Source organism: Limulus polyphemus, unplaced genomic scaffold, assembly GCF_000517525.1.
Source record: "Limulus polyphemus unplaced genomic scaffold, Limulus_polyphemus-2.1.2 Scaffold1005, whole genome shotgun sequence".
Lineage (NCBI taxonomy): Eukaryota > Metazoa > Arthropoda > Merostomata > Xiphosura > Limulidae > Limulus > Limulus polyphemus.
In genome coordinates, this window is record NW_013666615.1 from 143,115 (window position 1) to 155,362 (window position 12,248).

A 12,248-nucleotide genomic window follows, 5' to 3' on the forward strand; every position below is an offset into this window, starting at 1 on the left:
ACGTTAGTTAGTAGTACTACGTAAGTTAAGGTTAAGTTTAATAACTACACGAACTAACTACTACTAAATTAAAACTAACTAAATAAACTAACTTTACTTGTTGTGTGTGTGTGTGTGTGTGTGTGTGTGTGTGTGTGTGTGTGTGTGTGTGTGTGTGTGTGTGTGTGTGTGTGATATAATGTCTGAAACGTTTACTGAAAGCTTGCTAAATTTTGTAAGGTACACTCAGTAGATTCTAAGTTATAGTATGTATTGTTTCATGGTTAAAAGTTCAGTCAAAATGACTGATCCTGTATGCATATTTCAATATCACTATCAAGAAACTAAAAATCATTAATAAGCAAACTATTATCATTAAGTAAATACTGTTTGGAATGAAGGTTTATACAAGATATTAATCACAATACACCACGCTGACAGCCAATGGAAAACAATCACCATGAACCACACTAATACTGGATGGAAAACTCTATTACCAGGAGCAAGATGGAAATCTCATCCTTTCTCTGTGATCAAGTGCAAAATAGAAATCTCTCTCTCTCTCTATTACCAAACACCACACTGACACTCAATGGAAAACAATCACCATGAACCACACTAATACTGGATGGAAAACTATTACCAGGAGCTAGATGGAAGATTCTCTCTTACCATGTGATGAATGGAAATCTCATCCTTTCTCTGTGATCAAGTACAAAATAGAAATCTATATATATATATATTGTCAAACACTACACTGATACACAACAGATAATTCTGTTAGCTTGTAATAAATGAAAAACTCTTTCTCTGTTACCAAGCACCAAATTGATACCCAGTGGAAAATTCTCTCTAAAAACAACTGTCAAAAGTAAAAACTTGCAGAAGTTTGCAAGTTTGAAAGAGGATTTCTAATACAAACTTGGGACAAAATGTTACTGCTAGCACAAGAACAGTTACCAAAACATATTGTGTGTATATATATTAAACAACACTACTACCAAACAAACTAGAAAACAAATAAGGGGGGGGGGTATACTTACTGGAATTGACTGAAGAAGTGATGCTTCTAATTTTGTCTTTATCAACAAAATTTCTGTAGGTGTTATTAAAATAAATTAAAACTCTTACAGTGTACTGTCAATTACAGTGGCTCAGTTTTACATCAAGCACAAAAAAACTTGATGTGTTTATCCTGTAAAACCAAAACTCAACATTTTGTGTATTCTTCTGGGGATTAATGTTCATGGTATTGGCACAATTGTTATGATCTACAATCTTCACAACATGTTTTATGACAAAACATCCATGCTCTCACCTGCCACCAGTTAGGATCTTCTTGATTCAGAATCTGCAGTATTTCACCTTGTTTAAAAGATAGGCCTATCTCTTTACATGGAAGCAAACTGTCTTTGCTGGGATCATATGAATAAAGCGTTTTAACATAGAACTGAAAGAAAAATGGCACATCATCATCATCCAAGTCTGTTTATAAGAAGCAAATTATCTTAAAACTTTTATGACATTTTCTTTAAAAAAAAAACATTCAACAGTTATTAGAAATAAAGAAAAAAAAAATGGTTGCAGTTGTAAAGGACACATGTTCAACATAAAAGATTAATTTTACAATCAATAACTTTCTGGAACCCTGTATGACATTCACAATTAATGCCTTTCAAAGTTCCATCTGTCACTAGCCAACAAGGAAATAAATGACAAAAAATGTGTGTATTCTATGGAAAATAAAGTAAATGTGTGGTTCAAAACCAAATGCCACATCTCACATAAGTTGTTACTTATAGATTACAAACATACCATATAAACCTTAGCCAGTTTTATAGATTTGAAGTTTTGTGAGCTTTCTATTTTTCAATAGATAGGTGGTAATTTATAACCTACAAGTTTATGTATGCACCAACAAAGTTCTGATGTAACAATGTAAAATTATACCGTTTGTAACAAAAGTACAAAACGTATTATTTTAAAGTGAAAATGTCTGCAGTTATAGCTCCCAAAAGCATTGGAGATATTCCATCTATCAGACATAATCAAAACAACAGATGCAGATAGACAGAATATACTAGTAAAAGAACATAATATAAAACAGAACATACATGTGAAGAGGGTATAGAATCCTGATATGCAGACATGATTTTGAAGTTGATACTTCCAGATGCTCTCTGTAGTTGTTTTTGTAGCTGTTCTGGTGAGTGTACCTCCACACCATTAACCTCCATGATTATGTCACCCACATGTAAAAGACCTGTAATTATACAATCATTATTTTTCAAGTTCACAGCATATGGATGACCGGTACATCACGTTTATTCTTAAAGTACAACACACACATACCATCAATAACTTATGATCAAGGCAAGATATCTATACAGACCAGAAATAAAAGGTAGCCCAATAAATAATGTAGCCAAATTAATAGAACAGTCTAACTATGGATATGCAACGTCATAAAATAAAACCTTATATAATGATTACAATGTCTGTATTCATCAACTGGGCACCCTTAATGTTATCAGCTGTAATCCCAATAGTAGTTCATGAAGTTCAATCAACTAAATGAGTGATATAAGCTACTTCTGTATCTATAAATTAACCTCAATACAAAATAATCTTCCTTGTGTAAAAAATGTATGTAATAAATAAAGGAAAAAGAACAAAATATAAATCAATTATTTTAAGCAAGAATGATAATGAAACTAGCATTAATGAAAGAATGGTATTAATATATAACTTACTTACACAAATGAGACAAAAATTTAATGTTTGATTCATGCACTATCACCAATTCCCCGTTTTTTTTTTAATTACAAATTCACCATGGCTCTATACACAATAAACTTACACATATTCCAACATATTTAAATTTAATTAAAAGCATCAATTTGAACAATTATCACAAAACAAATTTATTAATTTGTCTTTTTATAATAAACTTCTGAATATTGGCATTGCTTAATATGAAGAAATGGCTTAAAAAAGTTAAAATCACTGCAACCAAATGATTTTACCAGTTCAATGTTTTACAGCTAAGCTTACTCACCTTGTCTATCAATAATTCCACCAGCTAGGATCCTGGCTATCACTAAGTTTTCTTCATCATTTTTAACAGTGATTCCCTAAAATTGAGTATAAAACGTTGTTTTACTATTTTGTTTTGAAAGCAAATAAAAAAATTAATGATAATAAAAAAAAAAATTATTTTTAGTGCATTAATCTCTCTTTGTCACATCTATGTTGATGATAATATTTATAAATTTCTGAAACTCTTCTTACCCAAGGAACTTGAAAATTAGAATAATTAATATTAACCAACTTTAATCATCGACACATTTAGAACAAGCACAGGATAATGTGTCAAAAGAACAACTAAAAAGAAGAAAATTAATTCTTCAATCCAGGCTGAAACAAAATGTTGAGACATCTCTCCACAGCAAAAGATAAAGTAAATTAACTAACAAATGTTTAAACAACTCTATTTATTCAATTACGTACAAACTGCCCAGTATCAGCTAACAATACGAAGAATTAAATTGTGGCAAAATGCTACAAGTTCTTCAAATACCTATAGAATAATAGGTTTCTTTTTTGTGAGTGTAAAACACTTAAATACACCAGTTCGATATTCGATACCTTACTACTACAAAGGCTTGGTTTGGTATTTCATTGGTGGTAGTGTCCAGGGTCACTGATGATGAGTGGAATTCTCCCAAACTAGTCTGGCTCACAGACACACACACACCCCAATGAAAGAACAGACCATTCCAAGCCTTTACTTGTTGCTAAACAAATGTTTAAACAACTCTATTTATTCAATAATGAAGTTTTTATTTTTCAGTATTTTTCATAAATAAAAAGTTCAAAGCATTATTATCTCAGACATAGCTGATTACTTTCCTCGTCAACAACGAAAGCAACAACAGGGTTACCTAAACAAAACTGAATGTTTTTTTCCCAGCCTCCACTACTGGTTTTTAGATCATAACTGACTAGATTTGACCAGTTTGACTAGATTTTGTTGCTTCACAACACACAATGACATATTAAATCTGTAGTACTATTTCAAATACCTCAAGTTGAGTGGGAAAAGCTTAAAATTTCAATTTTTTTCAGAAATGTTTATTAACTTTCCAAAGAAAAAAAAAAGGAGAATCCATAGATAATTCAAAAAAAAGAGTTAAGTTACAAAACATCCAAAAGTAAGTTTATGCAACTTTTTGTTTAATTATCATCACCTCATAATGTCTCATAATATAGAAATTGGTTTCCAATTGTGTAATCTGTTTTCAAGTACACAATGAAAGCTAAATCGTTTCCTATTAATCACTTTTCTCACTGTTATCACATTGAAACACTAAGGAATAAACACTGTACCAGAATTACTACAATTAACTAACAACTGTAAATTTAGTTTGAAAACATGAAACAAGTTACTCTAAAGAGCCAAAATCAGTTTATATATATCTAACAAACCAATCAATTTAAATACTTGTGATGTAAAATAAACTACTCCAGTATTTGGAAAATATCAAACTTGTATACATTTACTTTTACAAGAAAAATTAATAATATATATATATATATATATATATATAAATATGTCTGTTGTTGTTTTTTTATACCAGAGGTTCGTCATCATTTTTACGAATTCCAACCATTCGAACAGCATCTCCTGTTAAAGTGCCAGTTGGAGAGGGTTCAGGAGATGGAGAGTCCGACATTTCAGGCATTTGGTACTGTTTGATAGCAACTAAATCATGGGCTTCTAATAAGGCCTAAAGAAGAAACAATACACATTATTACATGGATAAGCTGCATAAAGGAAAAACAAAATTCTCCATGTATGTAGAATTAGCATTAAATATTTCTAATGTCTTTTTACTGATTACATTAAACATGAGAAACATATAAGGATAATGCCTCAAAAACTTTTTTAATTTTATCATGATTAAGAGAGAAAAAACTGTTGAAACTAGTGCACACACACAACAGGCGAGTATACAGAATATCCATAACGCTATATATCAAATGTGCCTATTATACTATGAAACAAAGGTGCTTATTGTAATATCTTATAAAACAAATGTGCAACATTTTATGAAATGAAGGCACTGTAATTAAAAACATCTGCCCTTAAAGACTGAAGCATAAATATTCACTTTTCATCATGGAAGAGCCCTACAATGCACACATACCCTATTTTGTCAATACGCATTACTAAAAAAATATCTAGAACTCACCTGTCCTAAAACATAATTTAATTTCCTATCTGTAAACTCCATCTTCCATACAATTTTCAAAGAATGTAAGAATTACATTAACTTGCAAAACTTAGGTATACCTAATATATCAGTTATGATATTTTTTTCTCTTAAGTTGCAATGCAAAACAGCTTAAATAAACAGCAACAAGCATTATATATGCTAAGTCACAGTATATCAATATTAATCCAATATACACCATCTGAAGATGTAAGATAGCCTACCACCAGAGAGTGAGGAATGTCAGACACAGATAGCATGTGCATTAAACAAGCTAAAAGTGTATACATAAATAAAATGAAATACTTTAAACAATAAGAAGAAAAATGTGATTTCATTCTTTTCTTTCAACATGTTTGATGTTTAGTAAATCACTGGCTTGTGTTCAGTGCATCACCAGTGGGAGTCTAGTAAATCACTGGCTTGTGTTCGGTGCATCACCAGTGTGAGTCTAGTAAATCACTGGCTTGTGTTCGGTGCATCACCAGTGTGAGTCAAGTAAATCACTGGCTTGTGTTCGGTGCATCACCAGTGTGAGTCAAGTAAATCACTGGCTTGTGTTCGGTGCATCACCAGTGTGAGTTTAGTAAATCACTGGCTTGTGTTCAGTGCAAATTAGTTAAACCTGAACAGCATGCTCATGAATAAATATCCTTTATCTTCAAAAAAATAATCACCTACACTTCAATAAGTAATAAAGAATTTTTCAAATTGCTAAATATTTTGGTTTTATAACATTCTAGCTGAAGGTACACATTAATGAAACAAAAACTATATAAAGGACAATGTTAGATAATATTCCCCATCTTTTCTTTATTAAATTCCTAATGACATCATTAGATGCCCTGCTTTGTGAAAGGTAATAATTGACTCTTATAACTTAAGTACTTGTTTCATTAAATTCAAAGCCAAAAAGTCTATAAAAAAAAGTGGAAATGTGCCTTGTTTCAAGGTATCTCTTTTTTCTTTTTAAATCACCCTCCTCAGGAAAATGTCCTGAAACAAAATAGCCATGTACACCATCAGACAGCATTCTAGTAATAAAAAGAAACAGTAATCGAGCCAGCCAACTCCAGACAATGGATGCTCACACACAATGGATCATCTTTATAGTAAGATTTCTCTGTTTTAGGTAGTAAAAGTAATCATATTAAAAACCAAATAGTACATATCAATATCAAACAAAAACAAAAGAATGATTTCTGAATGAGACAGAGATTTTGCCCTAATAGGTAAACACCAAAATCTCTCAAGTTTTAGTGTCTGCTTAATATTCCTATCAAAGCACTTTAGTGTAAAACTTCGTACTATCCACACCTGAATGTGAGGATTTTCAAGAACTGTTGCTAACTCCTGAGCAACCTTGTTATCCCCATGTCTGCAAATACTCCTAACGTTGAGGAGTAATTCTGAGGTGTTGGATCCCATTGGCTTGATAGCACCATTACTTTCTTCTAGTCTGTCTTGTACCTGTAAGAAATTGAAAATTATGATACCATATTTACTACTATATAAAATAAATATCATACAAAAAACACATATGTATTAAGTTATATGATTAAAATGTTGAGAACCAAAACAAAAAATACTTGAGTGAAAAAAGTCATACCCATTTCTCTTAACATGTTCAAATATCTCCAGTCTGCACTATGTTTTTCAAAAATTAACGAGTCACAAGATCACTAAAAATAAAAAATTCATTTTTGTTTCTGTAGTTACTTCACAAACATTTAAAAATTAGATGCTTAGAACTTCAAAACCTTTAGGAACAAAATTCAATTATCCCTCAGAAGAAATTTTAGCCTTACCTAAACATCAATAAATAATATAAAAATGAGATTTATTTAATTTCTCTTGGAGAAATTTACCCACACAGTGCTTAGTAACTCCATTTCATGTAGTTCAGTATTTATATAAAGCATGCTCAGTAGCTGCTATATCAGTTTCAGAACAAACCAGCTTAATCTTAAATAAAATTCTTTAACTATGCTGACTTAGTTAATTTGCTACGAATTGATAGGAATGTTAATGATATGTATTTTTGGATAGCATTCCAAATGAGAGCATTATATAACTATTATCTTTTCACATTAATTACATTTGATAGTAAAAAACTATATACTCTTGTAGGTGACACATTTAACCAATACACTTAACTTATTTTTACTTTAAATGTTTTACTCTTACAGTGGCCACTAATAGAACCTACATCTACAGAAATCTATTTGGTTCTGGATTTAAAACATTGTAAAAAAACTCATTTTATCATAAAAACACAAAATTTCTCCCAAATCATTAACAACTGAAGGTTGAAATCTAAGTTATTTGTTAATAATTATTATATGCCACATTGTAGACCTTATAAAATTGATTTATTCCTTGAAGTCTAAGTGTTATATCTTTAAACAAATAAAGATTTCAGCACCAAAACCTACGAGATAACCTTGATTTTAAAACAGCTTCCGATTTAAATTGCAGAGTCATTCTTAAATAATGAGTTAGTACAATAGCCATAACTTTTAGAAATAGATTGCATAAACTTACACAACAATGCAGCAACCTGCTAAATATTTATACCTGTAAATGTAGTTCTATATGTATATTAAATAATTAGTGAGTACAATAGCCATAACTTTTAGAAATAGATTGTATAAACTTACACAACAATGCAGCAACCTGCTAAATATTTATACCTGTAAATGTAGTTCTATTTGTTTATATATCTGAATAAAATTCCTATGTAGCACACCTTTACCTTTATCAAGGAGCTCATGACTGGTGAATCCATAAGTCCTTTCAGAAATATCAAGTCAGTGTCACAAGCCCCAACTCTTCCATTCAAGTCTTCAATATTGTCTCGTATATGTTGAAAAGCAGCTGAAAGCAAAATTTGAATACCCTTCATCAGTTACTGAAAAACATCAAGTAACAGGAAAATGTCCATTGTCCTTCCAAAAGTATAGAAATAGTGATGTTATGTTTATCTGCAGGCATGAAAATGAGCAAGTGGAAAAAAAAGGCTGAAAAAACAGACATTCAAATTTCATTTCACAGACACTCAACTACCTTAACCTAAAATCATTTGTTGTTGGTTGGATATTCTGACAATTGGCTAATCATAAGTGTGGTACATCAGGAGGATGGAAAGAACTACATGATCAAAATTTGTCCCACCTATTTTGTTTATTGACTGACAGGTAAATGAACTACCTAATTACACCCTCGCCCCAATTTTTTTCAGTTTGACACAAATAACAAAACCTCTTTCCTGAGAGTGATCACAAATGGTGCAATTCTGAAGAAAAAATACTCATGCCTGTATTTGTCACAATTTCCTATCACACTGCATTTTACTACAGTAATGGTACACAAGCTGTGGGGCAAGGAAGTACAGAGCATTAGGAGGGGTGGGCAACTATGACTACAGGAGAATATAAATTATATCTGAAAACATAAATTTAAAAACAAAAGTTTTAAAAGTTACCATACATATATTACTACTATTAAGTAATATAGTAAGAACAGTTAACATGGGAAAATGACCTGTGCAGCATATACACAAATAGGTTATACAGAGTGCGAAGGGGCACTATAAAATGGTTTGTGCACCACTGTTCTACAGTATTGTATAGAACTCAACCATTTATTTTTAGCACATAGCTTGTTTTATGAACAAGTATTACTAAAAAAAATCAAACACATTTTTATCTCTTTGGTTAGGTTCTGCCAAAATTAATGAACACCTGCAATCAATCAATTTCACCATGCATTTCCATAAGGCTCTTTTATTGTACAACATCCATAAACATAAATGTTACAAATAAATATCAAAGTATAAGTCTATTGTTAAAGTCAGTTTGTTGTTAAGCACAAAGCTACATAATGGGCTATGATGTGCTCACCTTGGGTATCAAAACTCAGTTTCTAGCATTATAAGTTTGCAAACTTGCCTCCATACCATTGGGGGGGGGGGGGGCGGTGTAAAAATCAGACTTATTTATCTGCTAGAGACTAAAATCCTGATAACCAGGTTGGAAGAACACTGGTTTTAAAATGCTTGTAAGCTAGAAGTCCTAAGTTCAAGTCCCAATCTACTAGAGATTTATCTACCACAAAATAAAATCCTGATGGTTCAATTGGTAGAGCAGTGGTGCTCAGAACACATACAAGCTGGAGGTCCTGAGTTCAAGTCCCAATCTTCTTAAATCTATTATGGTCACACTGAGATTTATGTAGTACAGACCAAAATCCTGATGGTTCAGCTGGTGGGCTTAGAACACATGTAAGCAGTAGGTTCTTAGTTCAAACCCCAACCTATTTGAACCTATTCCATTAATCCTCATCCATTGATTCATGAAAATTATTCAGAGAAATCCCCATAGGAAAAAAGTAATTATTAAATTAACCTAAGAGACTTTTTTTCCTTTTTATTAGTTATATTTTTGTGCTCCACCAATACCAAGCATGGGACATGCATATACCCGATTTGATTTTATTACTCACCAGGATCTCTACCAGCCTACCCTCAAATTGAAATTCTTTTAGGAAGAATTAGTATAAATTAATATACGAGACCTTGGGCATGGCCAAATACATTAATCAAAAGGGTTTGACCTCCCGAGTCCAAAACTGTAATTAGATCTCAAAATCGGTCAAGAAATGATGGAGCTATGAGCTAAAAGTTTGTACTTGAAAAACTCGGAGCCATTCTACAAACCCCTATGCAGCAGCTAAAAAGGCAACTATAGAAGTAATGCAACAGCCCAAAACTAATGATAAGAATCATTTATATTTGTATTACAAGAATGTATTAAACTCTCATTTAACTTAACATGAAAGTGATTAGGTACACTAATCAGCATAATGTATGAAATACATATATATTAACAGTTTTTATGAATAGACACCAAGAATGTGGTCAAAATCATTATCAATTTTCACTATTTATAAAAAATAAAACTAAATAATAAATTTATAACTGAAACTGCTACACAAGTGGTTTTACGAAAGCTTCCCAAGACACACTGTTGTGTGCAATTAAATTGTGTAGCAGTTAAGTGTTATGACATTAAAACAGCCTGTGGCATTTTAAGCTATAGCTTATTAAAATATTTGATTTGTGACTGAATAACTAGATATTAAATTTCTATGGGATTAAATTGTTCATACAAATTATATTTTATGCCAACATATCTAAAGATACAGTATTCGAAGATGTCTTCATACATACAGCTTCACAAAATAGTTATTAAATTTTAATTAAGAACATTTCTGTTTTTCACATAGAAACCAACAAACATACACACGCACATTTATGATTAAACATAAGATGGCAAAAATTGCAAAGAAGTTGTCTTGTCTTTACTAATTATATAACAAAACATGCTTCACAGAGCACAACATATCAACCTCAGCTAGTAACAGTCATTCACAGACTTGAACTTCAACAAAGGAAGTATTACACAAAACAGTTTCTACTTGACCAATGATTCAACAGCAGACATACAGCAACCAGTTCACTTTATACAAGTCAAGCCAAACTTGTTCATTTGCTTCATACAATAAAAACACATGAATACTCTTTTTGGAGCAAGTCAATAAAACTCCTACTCACCAATTAAAACTTGCCTTGTACAAATGCATAATAAATGTTTTATCTTTTTTAATGACCATTGTACAAATTTTAATTAATTGCTCTAAAAAAAAGGGGGATCGTGTCCCCTTGAACCCCATTCACAGATTATTTACTTAAACCATAAATCCAGTGAGCATACCATAATGGATAATTCCAGAACTTTATCATTAACTTCAAAGTGAAATATAAATAATAATTTTAGCCTTTAGCCAAAGAAATATTCAAAATAAATTTACACTGTTATGGACCAATAACATGTAAGTGTCATCATTTGTTGTTGTTTTTTAGATAAAAAAAAATTATATTAAACATGTAATCTTGTACTGTCAATACATCATTTCTGATTAACTAGTGACACAGAGTTACACTGATACAGACCAATAACATGTCAATTTTTTATATTTAGATTTAAAAAATTATATTCAACATGTAATCTTGTACTGTCAGTACATCATTTCTGATTAAATAGTGACACGTAATTACATTGGTACAGACTAATAACATGTAGAAGTTATTACCTTTTTAACTTAATTTTATTTTTATCAAACAAGTATGAAACTTATACTGTCAATCCTATGTTTCTGATAACTAGTAACACTTTTCAGTAAACAGAAATGATGTTTTTTTATAGACAGAAATATTTATGTTATAATCTCAAGATTACAATAAAGAACACTTGAAAATTGTCTCATGCAAATTTACTTCTCTGATTTTAGATATGTTACAATTTACTATCTTTCAACATACTTGAACAGGTTTTTCTTAAGGTTATAATGAAACAGAAATTCACACACACAGCAGGGGCAGATATAGGTTTTTTGGAAAGAGAAGAAAGTACAACTCTTCGCACCAGAGTATAACTTTAATGATACATAGATCTAATAGTAATGATACATGCACGTCCTTAACTATACATTAATCAATAAAATAAATATATCATTATTGTTTTAAAAATAACAATAACAGACATAATTACAGTTTTCATTAATAGTATGCAACAATCATTACTTATTTTAGACTTCAAAAAATATATACAAGTCTCTATACTTGTCTTTTTTTTTTTGCACGGGAGGAAAAGGGGATCATTTCTTCCCAAGCCTCATTTATCTCCCCTTCCACAGAATGTTTATTTAAGATATAAATCCAGTACAAATTTAGTAAGCATACCACAATGGACCATTCCAAATGCAACTGAATTGATTTATACACACTGCAGTACCAATGTGTATACTTATTACACAAATGGCCATATACACACACACACACACACACACGTGTGTGTGTGTGTGTGTGTGTGTGTGTGTAGTATATTAGTTGTGTCGTAGAGTACGTCGACCGAACGACACGACGGGAGGTAG

General features: G+C 31.1%; 1 protein-coding gene across 2 annotated transcripts in view; it reads right to left on the reverse strand.

Moving 5' to 3' along the window:
- LOC106461656 (MAGUK p55 subfamily member 6-like) overlaps window positions 1–12,248 on the reverse strand; it is a 36,070-nt gene that overhangs the window by 9,521 nt on the left and 14,301 nt on the right. For both annotated transcript variants that reach the window (XM_022388661.1, XM_013921501.2), the window contains 6 exons: window positions 8,011–8,132; window positions 6,573–6,725; window positions 4,617–4,769; window positions 3,038–3,113; window positions 2,094–2,242; window positions 1,298–1,429 (listed from right to left, as the gene is read on the reverse strand). In XM_022388661.1, coding sequence (XP_022244369.1) covers window positions 1,298–1,429; window positions 2,094–2,242; window positions 3,038–3,113; window positions 4,617–4,769; window positions 6,573–6,725; window positions 8,011–8,132 — 785 coding nt within the window. The remainder of the gene's footprint in view (window positions 1–1,297; window positions 1,430–2,093; window positions 2,243–3,037; window positions 3,114–4,616; window positions 4,770–6,572; window positions 6,726–8,010; window positions 8,133–12,248) is intronic.